Raw genomic sequence first — 20,874 nt, 5'->3', positions numbered from 1 at the left:
AACGACAGCTCCAACCCATGTAGTTTGGCAGGCTTCTTCCCTTCTGAGTCTCAGAGGAAGGAGGCACCCATGACGGTGGTCCCGGCTCTGGTTCTCCAAAGCCTGCCACTCTGGCATCCTGCCTGCGTACCTGCTAGCCTCAGGGCTTGGTGGGCACCTGTCCAACAAACTGCATCTGGCTCAGAGTCAGGAGCTCGGTCTGGCTCCTTCAATGGCAGACATGTAGCTTTCTGGACTCTTGCCTGGTCACTGCTAGGCTCTGGGGTCATGTCAACCGTATGGATTTCTTTAGCTGCAGGGTGTGTGTTTTTTGTTTTAACTTAATGGTGGTGTGTGTGTGGCTACTAGCATCATTAGGTGGTCGGGTTTCAAGATCCACTTGATTTGGTTGTACCTGGAGGGCAGAAGTTCCCTGCACCTCCTTTTCCTCTTGGAGTTTCTTGACTTGATTAGAGGTCCTCTATCTATGCTTTCCTTGGCACCAAGCAAAGCCCACCCCATGCCTGCTCTGCTGTCCCTTTAGAAATCAAGCTTTCCCACAGGCCTTTTGAATCTCTCTCAGCATTTTTAAATGGTGGTTTTGAAAAGCCCTTGTGACTTTTCCTGTTGCTGTTCTTACTGCTACTGTAGTCTTGTTTAAGTGTGTTTCTTGCTTAATAATATTGCATTATTGTTGTTATTTTGTAAATTGCACTGGAATAGTTGAATAAGGATGATCTCATAATGTTGCAATGAATAATTAAGGGAAGGCCTTTTCCTCCGAAGCGATGCCCAGAGGCAAAGGGGGAACCTGGAGGCAGGCAGCCCTTTGCCTGGGGCTGCCAGCAGAGCCTGAGTGCCCACCACCCTAGCTGGGCTTGCCTGTGCACTGGGTGGGTGGTGGGGCTGCCGGGAGTTGCAGGAGGTCAGTTCAGGCCCCAGAGAGCCTGTATTGGACAGGGCTCTGCTGCACAGACCTGCCAGTAGGTGTGGGGACCCCCCCAGCCAACTTGAGGACAGTGCTTCTTGCTCTGGTGGAGCAGCTTTCTTGCTCGCAGGGCTGGTTGGAGGAAAGCAGGGAAGAAGAGGGCGGAATTGATGGCTGGGCTGAATATTTTGCTCATTCACTGCTGCAGGCACTGAGGAGAGGGAGAGAGAAACAGCAAATTTGTTCCATTTAAAATGTTCTGCTCCACACGTCCGCCTTGAGGTACAAGACTCGTGCCTGGGCCAGAGACAGTTTGCATTGCTCTGCAGAGACAAAAACATATTCTTACAGTAAAAGCATGAAGCTCAGAGCAGGAAACGTGTTTGGAGCTGCCAGGCATCCGTGTCAGGAAGAGAGAAAGAGAGAGAGGGACATTTGGCCTGTGCTTGGATCATAGGAAGCTGTCCTGTATACCAAGAGCCAGGCCACTGGTCCATTCAGCCCAGTATTGCCCTCACTGGCTGTCAATGGCTCTCCAGGGTTTGAGGCAGGGAGCACATCTTTAGAGGTTAGCCAGATAATCAACAGGCACCTATGAATCCTTCCCTTCCCCTTTTTACAGCAGGGCTGCCTTTTAAAAACACCCCCAACCCCTTAAGATCTTACCTGTGGAAATTCCCCAAATGTATGTGGATGGATGAACTGTAGTTATTCAGTGAGGAAGAGGATGCTCAGAGGCACCTTCATGATCATTATGTCACATAGTTCATGAACCTTGGCTCAGAGTAAGTCCTGAATGCTACCCTTATTCCAAACTAATGACTTGAGAATTAATTACTACTGTATGTGTCAAAGGGCAATGGACCATTTTATGTTCTCTCAGAAAGTTGACCCCTGCTCCTCCTCCCTAACCCTTTGTCCTCTTCCCCTCTCTTGTGGGGCATTGGAAGGGATGTCCCAGGCAGGTAGGTAGAACACATAAACAGCAACAAATACCGCTCCCCTACCCCAATAAATAGAACACAAAAACAGAAGTAAAATATTTGATTGTCATATTCCCTTTAATGCCTAAGAGAAGAAGTACGTCTTCGTATGTTGCAGAAATGATGTTAATGTTGGCAGCAGGTGGAGCTCACTGGGGAGAACATCCCTGCCCCTCCCAAATCCTCTCTGAAGCTGCTACTTGAGTTTCAAAAGAAGCTCCCTCTGTCACCTGCAGAGGCTTATCTTGAAAAGCAAGTAGCAACCTCAGAGAGGAATTCTTTTGTGCGAGCAATGATGACAGGAAGAGAAAAAGTTAAAATCGCCCCCGTAGCTCCAAGGCTGCTCAGACTTCCCCCAATAAACCCATCTTGGAATCTATGAATATTAATTTACTGACAGGCCCAGGGTCTGCCTTCCTTGCTCCTTTCCTGCTTGGTAGATGGAAGGATCTCTTTCACACTGCTGTGACACACCCACTTCCCAATCTGAATTATTGGGATGTAAGAGGCTACAAACCAGGCTACTCAATAAGGACTTATCCTCACTTTGTCTTGTCCCACTAATTCTCCTTCCCTCCTTAAAAAACACACCATTCTTTGGCGCTTAATCGGACAATTCAGGTTTTCCCCAGATTACCATTTTGTTTTGCTGAAGAGCAGGTTTTCCCTTGGAAAGCAGCAGGGCAAGGGGAAATCTGCTCTGACCTATGCTTTCTAGGCATGGCACAAGTGGGATGACTCCCAAGTCAATACAAATAATGCCACATCAGGTTCTGAGCTAAAATTAAGATTTTGGCAAAGTTTCATTTCATAGCAAGAGACCCCAGGGCTAAAGCCTGCATGCATCACCCTCATTGTGGAACTGTGGAGACAGATTGTATTCTGCATATGTTCAGAGGCACTGTCTTTTTCTATGGTGTTTACTTCAAGTAGACCTCACCTTGGCCTTCTCCGTGCCTTCCAGATTTCTTCTGCAATCTTCTCTTTCCTTAATGTCCAACTTACCTGTACAAACAACACCCATAGCAAATACTTTCAGAGGGTACAAATCCTGCATAGTGTAGAATCAGAGAGGTTAGCCTCACAAATCGAGGTGCTTTGCAATGGAGCAGAGCTTGTGTGGGAGGTGCAATCCCCCAATAGTGTCTCATACCAAATGTACACGAACTGTGAAAAAGACTCTATGAATTGAAAGAGGAGACACTATACACCGTATTTTTCGCCCTATAAGACACACTTTTTCCCCTCCAAAAATGAAGGGGAAATCTGGGTGCGTCCTATGGGGCGAATGCAGGCTTTTGCTAAAGCTTGGAGAGCGAGAGGGGTCGGTGCGCACCGACCCCTCTCGCTCTCCAGGCTTCAGGAACACATCCGCAGCCTAGGCAGCCCTACGGGAGGTCCGGCAGGGATGTCTAGGCTGCGGATAGCAGCCTGCCGCTCAGCGGGCGGGGCACCCTGAAGCAGAGCGCCCCCCGCGCCAGGCAGACATCCGCAGCGTGGGGAGCCTTGCAGGAGTTCCCGGCAAGGCTCCCCACGCTGCAGATAGCAGCCTGCCGCCCAGCGCGAGAGGTGCCCTGAAGCAGAGCGCCCCCCGCGCCAGGCAGACATCCGCAGCGTGGGGAGCCTTGCAGGAATTCCCGGCAAGGCTCCCCACGCTGCGGATAGCAGCCTGCCGCCCGGCGCGAGGGGCGCCCTGAAGCAGAGCGCCCCCCACGCCGGGCAGACATCCGCAGTGTGGGGAGCCTTGCAGGAGTTCCCTGCAAGGCTCCCCACGCTGCGGATAGCAGCCTGCCGCCCAGCGCGAGGGGCGCCCTGAAGCAGAGCGCCCCCCGCGCCGGGCAGACATCCGCAGCGTGGGGAGCCTTGCAGGAGTTCCCTGCAAGGCTCCCCACGCTGCGGATAGCAGCCTGCCGCCCAGCGCGAGGGGCGCCCTGAAGCACAGCGCCCCCGCGCCGGGCAGACACCCGCAGCGTGGGGAGCCTTGCAGGAGTTCCCCGCGAGGCTCCCCACGCTGCGGATAGCAGCCTGCCGCCCAGCGCGAGGGGCGCCTTGAAGCAGAGCGCCCCCCGCGCCGGGCAGACATCCGCAGCGTGGGGAGCCTTGCAGGAGTTCCCCGCAAGGCTCCCCACGCTGCGGATAGCAGCCTGCCGCCCGGCGGGCGGGGCGCCCTGAAGCAGAGCGCCCCTCGCACTGGGCAGACATCGGCCAGCCCCACAAGCTCGGGGGACAGCAGGGAGGCGCAGCGCCGCCATCCCGCTGTTCCTCGACCTGGTTTGGTTTCCCCGACCTGCTTTTGGGGGGGAAATAAAGGGAAAAAAATTTCCTTTATTTCCCCCCCCCCAAAAAAAAACTAGGTGCGTCCTATGGGACGGAGCGTCCTATGGGACGAAAAATACGGTATACCTTTCCTTGCTTATTTGTTTGTTTTGTGTCACAAAAAAACTTCTATCTTCATAAGTAAGTAAAGTAAGTAAACAAAGAAACAAAAACAAATAAAGCTGCATGCCCCCAGCCTCTCATTGTGGGAGATCTCGGGTTGTCCCTTTAAACCAGTCATTAGGCCATTCATTTTTACACACCCAGCTCCACTGCTTCTGCTGTCTTCCTCCCCAGCCCATCTTGTTTTTTCCTCCTGTCTGTTGCTTCCCTCCTTCTCCTCCTCCTCCTCCTCCTGCAGCCTGTCCTGGGGTTTGTGTGTCTGTGTCTTTTGAATTGAGCCAGGAAGGTCAGCATTTGGGGCGCGGATGGGATTTAGAGGGATGGCGGCAACCCAAGGTCACTGAGCTGGGGAAGAGAAAAGTGCTTACGGTAGCGAGTTGGGAGCCAGCCGGAGTAAGGGCTGCCGCCTCGGGTTAGCAGCAAATTAATAGCATCCCCAACTCCAGCCGGGCTGGAACGGACCTGGGGACAGTTTATCTCACGCCAGGACAGCCCCCCTGACCCAGCAGTTTTGAAGCTCCTCTATTGGGGAGGAGGGAAGGGAAGGGCAGGGAGCTGTTTCCTCTTCTGATGCACCAAAGGGACTGGCAGGACCCCTCTGTTCAGGGGCCTTTTTTATTGGAAGGGGCTTCTGAAGGGCCACCCCACCACAAAGAACTCAAGGCAGTTGTGGGATAGAGACAAAGGGGCATTTAACAGGGTGTCGGAGCCCTACTTTAAAGAGGAGAGTGCCTCTGGGAATATACCAAGATCCTCCCTCTCTCCACAAAAGAGCCACAACCAAAGATATTGCATCTGGGAATAAGGAGCACCCTGGTCTGTAGGATCAAAGGCAGAGTGGCTATTTAAGACCATGCAAGCACAACAGCTTCTCTTGACCACCCCTGCTTCTTCAACACAGGACACATACAGTAGATCTTACAGACATAATGCTAAGCCCCTGCATATATTTTTTTCTGTTTCCCAAGTTATATGTGCAGCCCAGTTCAAAACTTCCTCCCCCTATTTATAGACTCTACAAAGGTTAAGGGCTGTAGCTCAGTAGGTAGAGCATTTGCTTTGCATGCTGAAGGTCACAGGTTCAATCCGTGCTGGCATCTCCAGGTAGGACTGGGAGTTGTTCCCTACTTGAAACCCTGGGGAGCTGCTGCCAGTCAGTGTAGACAGTGCTGAGCTAGATGGACCAATGGTCCAACTCCGTATAAGATTGCTTCCTATACAGTCATACCTCGTGTTGTGTTAGGTTCATGTTGCGTCTTTTCGGCTTGCGAACGTGGCAAACCACTCATGCACATGCAGAAGTGTTCTACCCGCTTCATGCATGTGCAGAAGCGTTCTGCACGCTTTGCACATGCGCAGAAGTGTTCTGTTGCGCTTGCGCAGAAGCGCTGCTCTAGTTGTTGACTTCTCGGGATGCGAAGGGCACCCCGGAACATATCGTGTCCGCAACTAGAGGTACCACTGTATTTCTACTTTACTCATCATATATAAAGCTAAATTCATTTTCACTTTCTTACAGGGATTAAAAGGGTCAAGAAGGGGCAAATTATGTGATACGGAGTTCATTGCTAAATTCTGCTGTTCTGCTGTTCGTCATGCAATACTGAGAACAGCACTCATTTTCTGAGTATGCATTTAGCATACTTAGTAGAACAGCTTTCATCAACCTGTTGCCCTCAAGATGTCTTAGGCTACATCTGATGGGAATTGTAGTCCAAAACATATGGAGAGCATCAGGTTGGTGAAGGCTGTGCTAGAATCTGCAGCAGTTCTGACCCAGGTTTTATTTGCGGCTCAAGCGATACCTCTCTCTCCCTCTCTCAAAGCTCTGCACAAGCCGGATGTGCTCTGGCAGCCTTGAAAGGGTCTGGCAGGCCTCCGCTTGAGTACTTCTTTCATACTAAAGTTGTTATGATAAAACCATCCTCTGCAGCGACCACTTCTCTGCGTTTTCCTGAGTCCCTGCAGAATTTTACAGGTAGCAGTTAACAATCTGCAAAACTTTGTTGTCTTTTACTGTTGCTCCAACAACACTAATGTAGAAGCATGATTATGGGTAGTAATAGATAAATGTTGTCGTGTTAAAGGTATTAAGAAAAGAAAGACATTTAAAAGAAAAGAATGTGCTAACTCAGGAAGTTCAAGGCTGCTTTTTGTTCGTGTGCTTTGGTCTGTGGATGTGCAGAAGCCCACAAACTGTGGCAGACCTTGGTAGCCAACTTTTCTTTTCTATTAGTCAGCTATAGGTGATGTTTTAAGAATTCCAGGGAATACGTTCCACTTGATTTTTATGGTACTGCTTAATGCCTGTCCAAGCCCTTTGGCTAAGCATTATAAACCTGATTCGATTTGGAAACTAATCTGTGAAATCCAACACCACCATGATTCTGCTGCAAGAGTATTATTTGAATTTTAAAAACTGATTTCTGTTTCACCAGACTGAAAAACAGCAGTAATGATGCAGATGAAGTTTGTATATCAATAAATCAGGTTTTATCTAGTTAAAAGAACACATTGGTTTTTTTTTTAAAGTTTTAATTGGCGATTCATCTCATGGCTGTTGTCCATTTCCTCCCTTAACATTTTTAAGGCTTATCTCATAAAACAATTTTCTAGTTTTCTTACATTTCCCTGCATTGCAGGGGATTGGACTAGATGAACCTTGGAATCCCTTTAAATTCTACCATTCTACGATTCTGTTATCCTAGTTCAGTATTCAAAATGTGGGGAAAGCTGCTGCGGGGCAGGGGCTAACCTGTCCTCTATTTTACCTCCTTGTCCAAAAATGTTTCTTACAAAATTGAAGAAGATCTTACAGAGTCCCCCCACCCACCTGAGAATTCCTGTGGCAACTTCCCATGGCACTGCTTTTGTAGCGTAGATTTCTTAAGCTACAGTCTACTTCTCAGTGTTTTCTATTGAACCTCTCTGTCCATAAATTTTGGTAAAGCTATATTATGGGGTTTTTTAATTAATATTTTGGAGGCATGATGAAAAACTAGATTTTTGGTGTATAAGATCCTTCATTTACATTTTTTTGCAATGAGTAATGGTCTCTATTAAGATGTGAAATGGGGTGGGAATCTGTGATCTAATTAAAATGGTTTCTGACTTCCATCTATTTTACAAACTTGAATATTGATTCTTCATCACCTCTTCTAATATTGCAGTCCTGTGTATGCATTTACATGGGAATAAACCTTTCTGAATTCAATGGGACTGACTTCTGAATGAGTGTGCATAGGATCATCAGGTTGTAAAACTCATTGAACATTTGTTTATGAAAAGTTTTTCCACCAGCTGTAATGCAGCTTAATGACAAGCTGCTGCTCAATGATCTTACAAAGAGCAAATTACCCTTTCAGAATGCTTGCTGTGTTCCTTTGAAGTGTTGAGCTGCTAGCCTGAGCTAGGAACCCCATCCAGAGATTCCTAGCTTCTTTCTTTTATTCTGATCTGCAAGTCTTCCTATTCAGAGGTCAGGCTAAGCAAACACTTGCCAATTCCAACCTTGCAGACTGCTTGGCTGCACTGTGAGGGACTGAATAGCAAAAGCATCAAGCTAAGCTCAGCTGCCTGCCCTCCCAGCCCCTGGTTTTTGTCTGGCATCCCTGCTCGTTCTTATTAGCAAAAAATAAGACTACTGGACTGCCCCAGCCTCAAATCCCCCAAAGCAACTTGCTCTGTTTTTTTGCATCTCCTCTTCCTCCTCCTCCTCCTCCTCCTCCTTCTTCTTTTATACCCAGCCACCTGGAATTTGTGCACCTCACTCAGACAGGAGTAAAATTCAGTGTGGGCTCCCTGGGTTTTCCACGTGTGGCAACATGTGGGTGTTTGTCCGCACAGGGCTTTGGACAGAATTCTCTTCCCCAGGATGACTGTGGAGGCAGAGAGGGTGAAGAGGCTTGTCATTTGGGAATCTTTGTTGATTTCAGCTAGAATCTTTAACCCAACACTGCTCCTTATTGCATACTACTTCTTCTTCTTCTTCTTCTTCTTCTTCTTCTTCTTCTTCTTCTTCTTCTTCTTCTTCTTCCAGACCTAATATTGTGCCGCCATCTGGGGGCAGGACCAACCTGAGTGAGTGTAGAGTGTCAATAAAGATCCTGCTCCTCCCCTGCACACCCCATCTCTGCCCTATTTGGCCTGTGTCGTCATGCCAATGTGGCCATTACAGCACACTGGCCCTACCTGGGTGCAATGCCAGCTGGCAGATTTCTGCCATACCAGCACCTCTTCAAACTCTGCTGGTGCAAAGCGATGGAGCAGAGATTCCATCTGAGTCCAGAAGGCAGAACTCAAGGAAAAGGTGGTGCTTTGACTGTGAGGCCATCTCTCTGTCTCTTTCTCTTCTCTTGACAAGTGGGGCCTCCCACATAATTTTGGCACTGTGCATCCCAGCTTTGTATTTAAGCACTCGCTTGCTGAGCAGGAATTCCTCCAGGTGAGTGAGCAGGCTGCTGGAGGAAGGCTACAGTGGGAGAATGAGAAGGCTAGAGTGAAATACCCATTATCTAGAGATCTCTTGGGTAGTGTTGGTTTCTTTAGAAGCCATTTTCTACTGCTCTTTCCTGGTGGAAAAGTGATGGCTAATTGCTGTTGCCCCACAGAAGGAAAAATGCAGGTGTCCACCATTTCTGTGTAGCTGTGATTGCAGAGTCATGTGTCAGTTGAAAAGCAAAAGCTGGAGCTCATGACCTTCCTAACTTGGATCTTTTGTAAGCGTTCTAAAAATTACTTTGCTAATGCCAATAATACAGATAAAGCCAATCACTATTATACTTCTGGGGGAAGACCGTGGCTGAGAGAGAGTGAGTTACACCAGCCTGCAGGGTTGTTATACACATTTTGCTACAGGGAGGGAGAGTAGTGTATGACAACCTTGAAGTGTAGTACAATGTATGGATGGATGTATGTATGTCTATATGTCTTTGTCTACTACAGTATCATAGAAATATATTTACAACAATAGAAAAATTTAAAACTAACGCCAGTAGACCATTGTGGGGGATGTACTCTTAATTGCCTGCAATAGGCCTGGTGGAATAGAAAAGTTCTCAGCAGGCATTTAGAAGTTGACACAGAAGGCTCCTGCTATTTTGACATGTTGGAGGTTTTTGTGTGTGTGTGTGTGTGTGTGTGTGTTACAGGGAGGGGGATGAAATGAGGAGCTGTGAAGTTGAATGTAAAGGAAATGCAATTACTTAAGAGTGAAAGGTACCCAGGGAGAGTTTCAGCAATGAGTGGGAAGACATTGTCCCTTTGCAGGTTAGATCTGGCATACAGACAAAAGAGGAACCGAAGACCTGGGGTGCTTCTAGGAGACCTGCTTATCAAGCACCTGTCCTGATTTGTTTGTGTGGAGGTTATGCAACTCAGTGTCAACATCAATCGTTACCCTGTGCTTCTAGAGCATTTTCCTGTCACTTCCCTTACCGTAAAAAGGCACTTTTTCCTTTTTTAAAAAGTGGATTTGTTGTTCCAGAGCACTTTTGATGTGCTGTAATCACACATACCGAAATTTGCTGGCAAGCAATTGAATCCCTCATGCAAAATCGCAACACTGGAAGCAAGCCTGGAAGGCAGGTTTACCCGGGATCCATTCACATCACCACCTGTGCCCTCCCACTGCTAGTTTTTGAACCTACCATTCACACCATCTGAGCCACAATCCATTTTGACCCTGTCATTTCTTGACAAATACTACATATTGATGCATTTTTCTCACACCAGCTTCCATCTGACTAGATAAATCAAGCCGCATTCATTTCATACTCAAGTATGGTGTGAGCATTCGAGCCAGCTGTCACACATGCGCAGAAGAGCGTGCATGTGCAGATAACAGCTTCATGAATAGGAGTTTGGTGTTTGTGTGTGTTTGCACTAGCAGGGCAACTAAAAAGGCCATGCATGTTGGGTGGAGACATCCCTGCCCCCTCGCTGATGTGAACCACACTGGCTTGAAACTTCGCTGTGCATGTCAACCCAGGCTTTGTGACTCCTCAGTCACCATAGAATCATGGAATTGTAAAGTTGGAAGGGGTCCTGAGGGTTATCTAGTCCAACCCCCTGCAATGCAGGACTTCTTTGCCCCACCTGGGGCTCGAACCCTCGATCCTGAGATTAAGAGTCTCATTCTCTACCGACTGAGCTATCTGGCTTCTCTTAGAGTAACACAAAATGGTAGATACTAGTTACATGGGTGTGTTTCCTTATTTGGAGTATTAATCCCCCGCTGCGAAATATTGCTGCTGAGATCCATGTGCTCAGTAAAGGTGGCAAAGCAGTGCCTTGGACCCCACATTGGTGTTTGTACACTCATATATGTACCCGTTCTCTCATTCTCTTTTTTTCTTTCTTTCTCTTCATGTCCAACCCACCAAGGGCTCAGCTGTCCTTCCTTGTTTCAGCCACAGCCCTCAAGTGCTGCAGGCTCGCAGCTTGGACCATTTTTAATGCAGTAACAATTTGAGGGATAAGATAAAAAAAGAGAAACCCTGACACACACACCCATCTCCTCTCTCTCTCTCTCTCTCTCTCTCTCTCTCTCTCTCTCTCCACCCCTCCACCCCTCCATTTTCTCTTTCCCTTCTTCCTTCTTAAATAAACCCGCCTGGGCTTCAGGAGCAAATGACTTTCAGTGACACAATGATTGTGGGGCTGAAGGGAGCGGGAAAGACAGCAGAAATTGTTTCCCAGGCGCCAAAGGATGGCAAGTTAATTGGCAGGTGTCATGGGGAGAAGAGGGACATTTACTCTGTACATCTGGGGTGGGGGTGAGAAAGCATGAAGTGGGGGGTGTTACTAATTTCAGTTGGAAGGCAGTGAAAGCGCAGCTTTCTCATGCGCACACCCCAGTTGGAACTGAGTAAGTGTTGGGGGGGGGAGAGAAGAGGCGTCCGGAGCGCAAGGCTTAGCTGTGGGCACAGCTGGTTTCAGGAAGGGTGGGGCAGGGGCTGCTTGACTCTCCAAAGATGCAAAGAAGGGTTTATTTTTAGCATGGGAGCGGGGAGCTCTGTAAAACTCTGGTATCTCAGATATACCTGCTACTGTCATCCTCACCCGATTTTTATTATGGTTGCTGTTGGATGCCCTGTGGCTAAGGTGGGAACATTTGAAGGCACCCCCTTTTTAAAGGACTATCTCCACCCAGATTAAAGATAACGAGCCCTTAGAGAGAGTGAGGGAGGCTAGAAAGGCCCCCCTCACTAAATCTTGTTCCCCACTACAATGACACAAATTGCATTTCTGTTTAAATTTACTGCAATTATTTCTACATTTGCATCTACGCCTATAGATTAGCGTATCCAAATATGTGTCATCTTTAATGGTGGTGGGTATGTAAGTAGCTACCCCAAATCAAAATATTTGGTCGGGAGCAGGGAGAGAGCCCTTGGGAAAGTCCAGACAAACATACCAAGAAGAAAATTATTGTGTTGTTTTTGAAGTTGTGGGTGCTGCAGGGGGGGAGAGGGAAGTTATTGCAATGCCCTTGCTGTGGTCTCAGCACAAAAGGTGGTGGTGGGGCTCTCCTACGACTTTATTTTATTTAAACCACACACACACACACACACACACACACACACACACACACACACACGGTGTAACGGTTTTCAGTAATGGCAAATAGGAGTAGGACCAGAGCTTAAGTCCTCACTCATCCATGAAACTCATTGGGTGACCTTGGGCCAGTCACTCATTCCCTCAGCCCAGCCTACCTCTCAGGGTTGTTCTGAGAATAAAATGGGGGCCAGGAAAGAACCATGTATATGCCACTTTCAGCTCATTGGAGGAAAGATGGGATGTAAATGCACCAGAAGTAACTTGCATGATCCTAAAGCATTTGGGTTTGCTGCTAACCATCAGCTTTTCCAACTGAATTTTAAGAATAAATCACTCTCAGGCTTGAAGTATGCAGGAAATGCCACAGCATCTGCCGGGGTTTTTAATCTGCAAGCATCGTCTGCACAGGCCTCCCGCTGTCCGTCAGTCTCCTAATGCCAGTGGCCCAGCGGTTTCACTGTTGCATTCTGTGCAGTGCACTGAAAGGGCTGCATGGGCAAGGAGAGGAGCTGTTGCTATAGCAGGAAGCCCTGAGGGTGAGCTGCGGGAGGCTGTTCTCACATTCATCGTGTGCACAGTGCCACTCACTCTCTGCCCCTGGCACCCTCTCTCTCGGTCTCTCCTCCTCCCCTGCAGGGAAAGAAGAGTTTGTGGCGACGTTCAAGGGGAACGAGTTCTTCTGCTACGACCTGTCCCACAACCCCATCCAGAGCAGCACCGACGAGATCACCCTCTCCTTCCGCACCCTGCAGCGCAACGGCCTGATGCTCCACACTGGCAAGTCGGCGGACTACGTCAACCTGTCGCTCAAGAGCGGCGCTGTCTGGCTGGTCATCAACCTGGGCTCGGGGGCGTTCGAGGCACTGGTGGAGCCCGTCAATGGCAAGTTCAACGACAACAATTGGCACGACATCCGCGTAACCAGGAACCTGCGCCAGGTGAGCTGCTGCTGCTGCTACCTGCGTGGCTTCATGCTGAGGGCGGTGGGCAGGTGTGTGCGTGGGATAGAGGCCCTGGGCTCTAAGATGCAGCACACTCTCTGGGGTGAGAACAGCACTTTGGGTTGTTCAAGCCAAGACACCATAAGCCAGACACCACCAAGAGGACGGGTCTGGAGTCTAACCCTCCTTCCGCAAGAGATTGAGTTATCCCGTCTTTTGGGGAGGAAGTGGGAATTGTGCAGAGGAGGGGCTCACAAGGGTGGTTCACAGATTAATAATAATAAAGACAACTCCTCCCATCAGGCTTAAATTTAAAAGATATGGCATGGAAGGGGTCTGGAAGGGTGGGGAGCAAATTCAGGCACTGTTTCTTAGTTTACAGAGCTTCTCAGGCTGCCCTCTGGGGCTAGCTTGGCCTCCTCCTTGCCATGATGTTCTTCCTGGGAGGTGGGGAGACCAGCCCCTTGGCTGATGGCAGAGGGTAGTGCCCTTCAGCTCTGCAGGGGCAAGGCTTAGGAAGCGAAGCTGAGTGAGTATCTTGGAGCCAGGGGGGCTGGGCTGAGCTGGGCCCAGAACTGCTTCTCCCTTCCTAAAAGACCAAATGAACCAAATAGACCCCTCACCCAGTTCTGTATGAGGCTGAGCACACTGTTTTGGTTCAAAAGCCATTCTTGTTCCTCTACACATACCAGAGCTGGAGTACCAAGGACACCTCTCATTTTAAGGAGGTTGTCCTTCCCAAAACCACTCCTCGTTCTTCCATCTTGCCCCCTCTCTGCACAGCTGTTCCCCCTTCTGGCCACCTTCCTTTGCAGCAAGGATCTTCTGGCAGGTGAAGGGGAAAATTTGGTGCCTTCCCTCCATTGCTGCGGCTACGACCTACACTCAGTCCGGCAACTCCCAACTCACTACCTTTTTCACCTCTGGAGCAGTGTGGTGCCTGCTGCTGTGGCATAGTTGACCCCAAAGGGATATGAGGAAAGCCTTGCCCTGTGCCTCTGTTATGAGCTGTCTTGAGTCGATCCAAACCACACCTTCATTCAGCTCTCTCCTGCCAGCAATGGGTTCCTTTGCATGGAGCCATAGCCTGGTATGTGACAACATGTTCTTGATTTAAAACACTCTAATGCACGGACGGGGAACCGGTTTCAGGCCGAGGGCTGCACCATGCCCACCACTGGCATGTGGCCCCCAGAAGCAAAAAAGGGTAGAGCAACAGATGGTGACCTTTACCTTTGTACATTAGGCCATGTTCCAGCCATGAAAAAGTCAGAGCCCTCCTTTATTCCCTCCTTTCCTCCACCCAGTTAAGCAAGAGGCAATATCAAAGGAAACATTTCAACCAGGCAAAAACACTCAGGGAAGGTGAGCTAGGGCAATGAGGAGTGTGGCCTGGAGAGAATCTTGAGGGCCAGATTACGCAGCTTGGAGGGCCACATTTGACCCTTGGGCCTGAAGATCCCCAGCCCTGTTATAACAAGTTGGTGGCTGTGCGGTATCTTAAGGGGAGAACAAGTTAGTCTTTGGGTGCACTGCAGAGCTGATTTATGAAAGGGCAAAAATGAATCTGCTTCTCCCCCCGCCCCCTCCTCTGCTTGGTGTCTGGACCACAGGATGGTGTTCCCATTCCCCATCTTGGCATTGTTCTATTTACAGGGTGTTGCTTTGCTGGCTGGATTTTTGGTGTTTCCCATGACTGGACAGTATGTTGAATATGGAGGGTTCTGTTTGGGCTGGAAGACTGGTGCGGGAAGGAGAAAGCGGAGTCTTGTTCTGTGAATCCTAAGGGGCAACAAGTTATAAGGGGTCCTGTCCCCGCCTCTTGTTCTCCACCCTTTAGCCTGGAGAAGGGTGGGAAGAGGCGGGGACAAGCTAGCAGCTAAAAAGAAATGTTGGGATTTGGATGAATGTGGAGAAACGGTGGAAGGGGACACGGTGTGTCTGGATGTGAGTACAAGCGGACTTCTTGATTTCTGAAACTGGGGGGCAGTGAATGCAATACTCATGCAAATGTCCAAGTTGCAAACACACACAAAAACACCCACCTCATTTCAACATGTATTATGGCCACTCAGTGGTGAGTGAAGGACACCCTGTAGTGGGCTCAGAAACACTCTCCATCATTTCACATGTTCCAGAGTGGGGGTGCTGGAAAACAGAGTGAACTCCAGCTCAAGCCAGGCTGTGGAAAGCAAGATGTGGGAAAGAATGGATGGTGGTGGCAGTGGAGACCTAATGGGGTGGGAGGGGAGGGGGCTTTTCTTTGGTGGCGCTGTTAAAGCAACCTGAAAGCCGGGGGTGTCCTGTCTGAGCAGGGGGGAGAAGAAGAGTGCTTCTGAATAGGAGTAGGGGCCTTTCCACTGCTCTGTAGGCTGCCTGCGAGGGCATGCCAGCTTCCCAGCTGGTCGGGAGAGAACTGACAAAGGTTGTCCATGGGGTGCCTGGCTTTGGAGCAATAAGCCAGTGCACAGGGGCTACGGGAGGGCTTTGAATCTGCCCCCTTTGCTGTCTTTGGATTCACAGAACGGGGACCCCTCCCTCATTCTTTGACAGCTCCTGCTCTCTCTGTCTTTCTCTCTATCTGTCTGCTAATCCTCTTGATGGATTTCTTGTCTCCTTTTTTTTGCAAAGAAAGCATCGACTCAGCCTTGGTTTATGCCTGGGGAAGGGCATTCTGTCACCCCATGGCATCTCTGGCTGCTCTCTTTCCTACGAAGCACTTGGACCCTTAGGCCCCCCCAGACGCCCCCATCACCACCACACCACAGACACACAGGCCATCATGAGTGGGTCACGCCCAGCTGGGCCCACCGCCCTCTTCTTCCCCTCCTGCCCCTTCTCCCCTCTCCAAACTGGCCGCCTAGGAACTACTAATACTGCTAACATGGGCCGTGCTGTGTTCCTCCATCCTTCCACTCACCCTCCCCCTCACCCTCCCACCCCCCAAACCACCTTGTTAGAGATTGCCTTGGCAACTTTCGTTGTTGTGTGTTACTAACACGCTTCTGGGGTGGCGGGACAGAGCGGGGTGGGGGGAGATTCAACTTCTCAGCCGGAGAAACCAGAACTAACCTTTGTGCCATCCACGGAATGTCGGTTGTTTCTTTTCCTTTTCCAGTCTTTCATTTTGTTCTGTTCTTTCCTTACTAACCAAGGCCTAGGAAGTTCTGGGGGTTTGGGGGTGAGTGTGGGGTGGTGAGGCTGGTGCTCTCGAGTGGCGGGGAAGGGTTGTGTGGTTTAGTGTCTTTTATTTTGTTGGTCACAGGAACTGGGGGGGATTTATTTCTCTTTTTTTATTAAAAAAAAATCTCCCTTGAAGTTTCATGGTTGGTCATTTTTTTCCCTGTTTATCCCCCTCCCCCTCTCGTTGTTTTGGTTTTTCGTTTTTTCGTTGTTGTTTTTTTTAATGCATACAGCACGCAGGAATTGGACACGCTATGGTAAACAAACTGCATTACCTGGTAGATATCAGTCTAATTGTCTAATCATTTGGTTTGCCGTGGGTTTTACCTCTCTCCCTCCCTTCCTTATTTTTTTAATTCATTAATTGGGTTTTGAAAATTATTGTTGATTTGGAAAAAAAAATAAAACACCATAGAACATGCACACACAGAGAGAGTTTAATTTTAGTAATTATGTCCCCCAAAGAAGGTGACTTGCATTGGTATGAATTTAACAAGCAGCCAAAGAGCCACTGTCTGACTTGGAGTCTGGAAGTCGCTTCAGGCCCAAAGGTTGGCACATAATGCTAGGTGGCCAAAATAAGCTTCAAATTGCCTGCAATCAAAATTATTTATTTATCCCATTTTCTAATACATGCTGCCTTTCCTCCAAGCAGGTTAAGGCACTGTACATGGCCCTCCAACCCACATTTTATCCTCACAAGATGCCTGTGAAGTAGGTTAGGCTGATAGATAATCTTGCTTCATGGCAAGATTTTTATTTTTTAAGGGATTTGAACTTGGGTTTCATTGGTTCTTGTTCAACAGTCTTAACATATCCAAACTGAATTGTCAGAAAGCCTTGTTTGAGAGAAGTCCTGCCCTGTCTCAGAGCACAGTCAATCAACCTGCCTTGCCAATATGCCTGTAAAAGTTACTCGCCTCCCTTTCTGTTAACTAGCCTGCTGGGGACTGGCAGGGGAGGGTGTCAGGCATTTCTTGGCCTGCTTGCTCTCTGTTCTGGGCACGAAGGAGCAGGATAAGAAGATGCTCTTTCTCTGCTCCTCCCCTCCACCTGCTCTGCTAGCCAGAGAGCCCTTTGCCACTCACTGATGTACAAACTGTTCCTGCTTGCCTGTTGCCACCACTGCCAGACAGGGTAGTGCAAGATAGGCATAAACGAAGAAGTCTAGAGTGGGGTGGGGGTTGCACAAAGCCACTGGCTAGCAAGAGAAGAAAAGTTCCACTTACCCACTGGGGGAAAAACCTCAGAGCCTCCGAGAAGGCAGGGAAAACATCCCCAGTCAATGTCAGTGATGTCTGCTTGCCATCTGGGGTATAAGTACAGGCCTCGAGCAGCACTCTTCCCCAACCTGCAGGGGGTGGGATCCAAATGTTACTAGGCTCCAACTTCCATGCCATCTCCCGGGGCTGCTGTGAGTTGCAGCCCAACAAAACAGCAAGTGGAGGCCACCAGGTCCACCCCCCAGATTGGCGTCTTCATGGAGGGCTAGATGTTTCTCTCCATCCTTCCGCCTGTGTAAGTACTTTGAGCATTCCTCCCACCCCTCAAATTTGCAGATGTGCAGGAAACTTGCTCTCTTAACACCCCCCTCCTCCGCCATTACCAACTCAAAACAAATGAACAAAAAAATTGTGAGCACTTTAAAAACATTTTATTTTATGACTTTACTTTTTACCCTTCCCCTCCCTATCCCCACCCCCCCCAAAAAAAAATCCATGGAAAACACCATCCCATGAAGCAACTTCTGTGCGCTGTTACACCTGCGCTGTGACCCCAGCTGCCCCCCAGGGAAGGACAGCAACGGGCAGCCAGCAGGGTGGAGGTGGGAGTATTGGAGGGGAGGGACACTTTGATATGGGGTGGAGGAACAGGAAGGTGAGCTTATAGGGAAATACAAAAGGAGTTTCCCTTGTGCTGTGGCGTGGCACGGGGACAGGGGGCAGAGGTTGGAGGGCTGAAGTTCCGCTCCTGAGTTAGGAGAACCCTGCCCGTGGGTAATTGGACTACAATTGCTTCCCCCTTTGAGTGCCCTCCCTTTGGGTGGCTTGAAAGGGTCTGCCCTGTGATGGGCTTGGGCCTGTCAAGGTAGTGCTTGACCACACTGGCTGCCCTGGATCTTGTTCCCCTCCCCTGGGGTCCTGCTGCCGGCCCTCCATACTGCATGGCATGCTAGGATTGCTTTGGGCATGTAGCTTCTGTGTCCAGTTTTTATTTTCAGAGCATTTCTCTGGGGCTGAAACTAACACTCTGTGTCGCACACTGTCCACCCACCCCTTTCCTTTACCCTTCCTCCTCCTCCTCCTCCACCTCCTCCTGCCCTTCTCCCACACTCTACCAGTCCCACCCCTCTTTCTGCCCTGCATGGCGTGCCAACTTCACAACTTGGCCATTTCAAACAGGAGCACTGTAAAGTTACAATGGGGTTGCTGGGGGAGAAGCTGTGCTGAATCCAGGCGCATAGGTGTGGACATGTGTGTGCATGGTGAGAGGGACTATGAGCAGGCAGGCATCTGAGACAGTCTCTTCCTGCTTAGCGTTTAGGGTGTGTGAGTCTTGTGTGCATCAGCCCCACAGTTTAGGCATTAACTGTCCCCCTGCCCCACCCAGTTTGTCTTGAATCCTGGATGCAGGCTTAAGAACATCAGAGCAACTTATTCTGCTGCTGGATCAGACCAAAGGCCTTACTAGTCCAGCATCCTGCTTCAGTGGCAACTAGGTGCCTCTGGGGGTGTCCACAAGCAGGGCTTGAAGTTCATAACCCGCTCCTGCTGTTGCTTCCCAGCTACTGGCACTGAGGTGTAGACTGTCTTTAAATGTGGAAGTTCTCTCACCTCACACATTCCCGCCCCCCCCCCTTTGAAAAAATATTTTTCCTGGCACAAAAGCATTTTGAAGTTGGAGATGGAGAAAAGGCCGCACAATTTATCCTGTGCGGAATCCTGAGCACGAAGCCCCTCCAGATGTTGCTAGACTACATTTCCCATCATTCCTGAGCATTGGCCATGCTGGCTGCAGAGGCTGATGGGAATTGTAGTCCACCAATATCCCACTCTGCAGAGCTGTGCCTGTGTCTTCCAGTGTGTAAAAGGTACTTCTGAAGAAGGGTTGTATCCAGTGATCGTTCTACCCAGAGTAGACCCACTGAAAACATTGGCCAGTGACTGAGATCCATTAATTCCAGTGAATCTGATCTCTGTATAATTTACAGTTGGATATAACTTCAGGCCTGTTCAGCAGGGAAGATGCACACACCAAATGCTGGACCAGCCAGGCACTTGTTATTGTGCTCTCATGTGCATTTGGTATTTCACACATCAGAGGGTCTTAGGAGCGCAACTCCTGTGAACGTGGCCCTGAGGATGTTTCTCTCTGTGTTTTTGTGTGCGTGTACCCAAGCACTACAAGTTGTATACCACTGCCACATTTTTTGTTTATGAAAATAATATTTATTACTTTTCCAACAATTTAAACACAACACTACAAAAAAAAGAACAATACAATACAATACAAAAACACTACACTGTCACATTTTTTGGAGTAGTCCAGCTCATTGATGGCTAAAAGAAGTTGTGGGTCTGTGAAGGGATCTTCGATCCCTTAGTCCATCTGTCCAAGCACTCCTACAGAAATGCAGCGTCTAAGGATGTTTGAAGTGAAGCTGGTTAAAGCCATCTGAAAATTGTCTGTGTTTGTAGTAAGGACATGTGTGTGTCATATGTGAGAATTGCAGGCTCTTCTTTGGGTCCTGCTGATGGGAGAGAATGATAGTGTGTAGGCTGAATATTTTGTTCAGGGAGGCTCAGTGGGGCTGAGGGGAATAAGCCTTAGTGCAGGCGTGGATGGATCTTGTGGCCCTCCACATGTTCCTGGACTACAACTCCCATCATCCCAGGCCATGCTGTCCGAGGCTGATGGGAATTGGAATCCAGCAATACTTGGAAGTTGCATACTCCTGCAGGGTGTGAAGGCTGAACTCATGATGTTTGTTGCCTCAATGCAATTAACATGCATGTTTTAAAAATGCAAATAGCAGCTGGCTGGTGGCAGTGTTGGGATGGGGGAAGTTTCCCTCCTGCTTTGGACCAATGAAAAATCAACACTGCCACCATCAGTACCATGAAGTTGCTGTTTGTGTCAGGAGGAACATGTTGACTGGTGCCTATGGAGGCTTTCCTCGCAGTACAAATTTCAGCTTTAGGAGAGGGGGAGATTATGCCAAAATGCCCGCTAGGCACTTGGCACAACAATCTGGGTCATGTATTAGTTCAAGTGCTAATCAGGCCCTAATCAGCTAGCCTGGCTCTGGGTTAGAGAGAATTTGTGGCATATGAGAAATGTAGCTCCCATGGTTCCTGTCATCCTGGTGCATCTAGAGACACTGGGAAGCGTGGGAACTACTTTAGGTGCCATTGCATGCTCAGGGCTACATCTGGGACCTAAATCCTGAGGCTGCCATGATGGAGCTCTGGTACCCCTCCTGGCTGACAACATCCCTTACCTTCCTGCAGTGAACATCTTGGTTTGCTGGGAGGCACAAATTAGATGAGTGGCAAGACAAGAGGTTTTCACTCACCTGCTGGTTTGGTTCTTTGGTGCCAAACTGAAAAAATGAGAAGTGGTGCCTGAAGACCCGAGAGGCGGTTGCTCTGCCTGCTGTTTCTCTGATGTGCCCTTCCCATGACTGATCTGTGCCGCCAAAGCTGGTGCTGGGAACACACACACAAACACAGTTCTCCCATCCTGTCTCACATGAGGCAGGCACAGTTGCCACGTGGGAAATAGAACATGGTTGCCTCAGAGTCTGGGAGAATCCCTGGTCTGTCCTCTTTCTGTCCATGGGACTTTGGTGGAAAGA

General features: G+C 49.1%; 1 protein-coding gene across 32 annotated transcripts in view; it reads left to right on the top strand.

The window, feature by feature from the left end:
* Positions 1-20,874, top strand: part of NRXN2 (neurexin 2) — a 355,283-nt gene that overhangs the window by 142,206 nt on the left and 192,203 nt on the right. For 20 of the 32 annotated variants that reach the window (XM_081174008.1, XM_081174004.1, XM_081173998.1 and 17 more), the window contains 2 exons: positions 12,529-12,830; positions 16,250-16,294. In XM_081174008.1, the coding sequence (XP_081030134.1) occupies positions 12,529-12,830; positions 16,250-16,294 (347 nt within the window). Of the gene's footprint in view, positions 1-6,211; positions 6,308-12,528; positions 12,831-16,249; positions 16,295-20,874 lie in introns of those variants that run through there. The other 12 variants (XM_081174000.1, XM_081174003.1, XM_081173999.1 and 9 more) reach the window with 3 other exon arrangements.

Source organism: Podarcis bocagei, assembly GCF_964188305.1.
Source record: "Podarcis bocagei genome assembly, chromosome: 16".
Lineage (NCBI taxonomy): Eukaryota > Metazoa > Chordata > Lepidosauria > Squamata > Lacertidae > Podarcis > Podarcis bocagei.
Note: the sequence above shows the minus strand (reverse complement) of the source record. Positions and strands in the feature narration are given on the sequence as shown.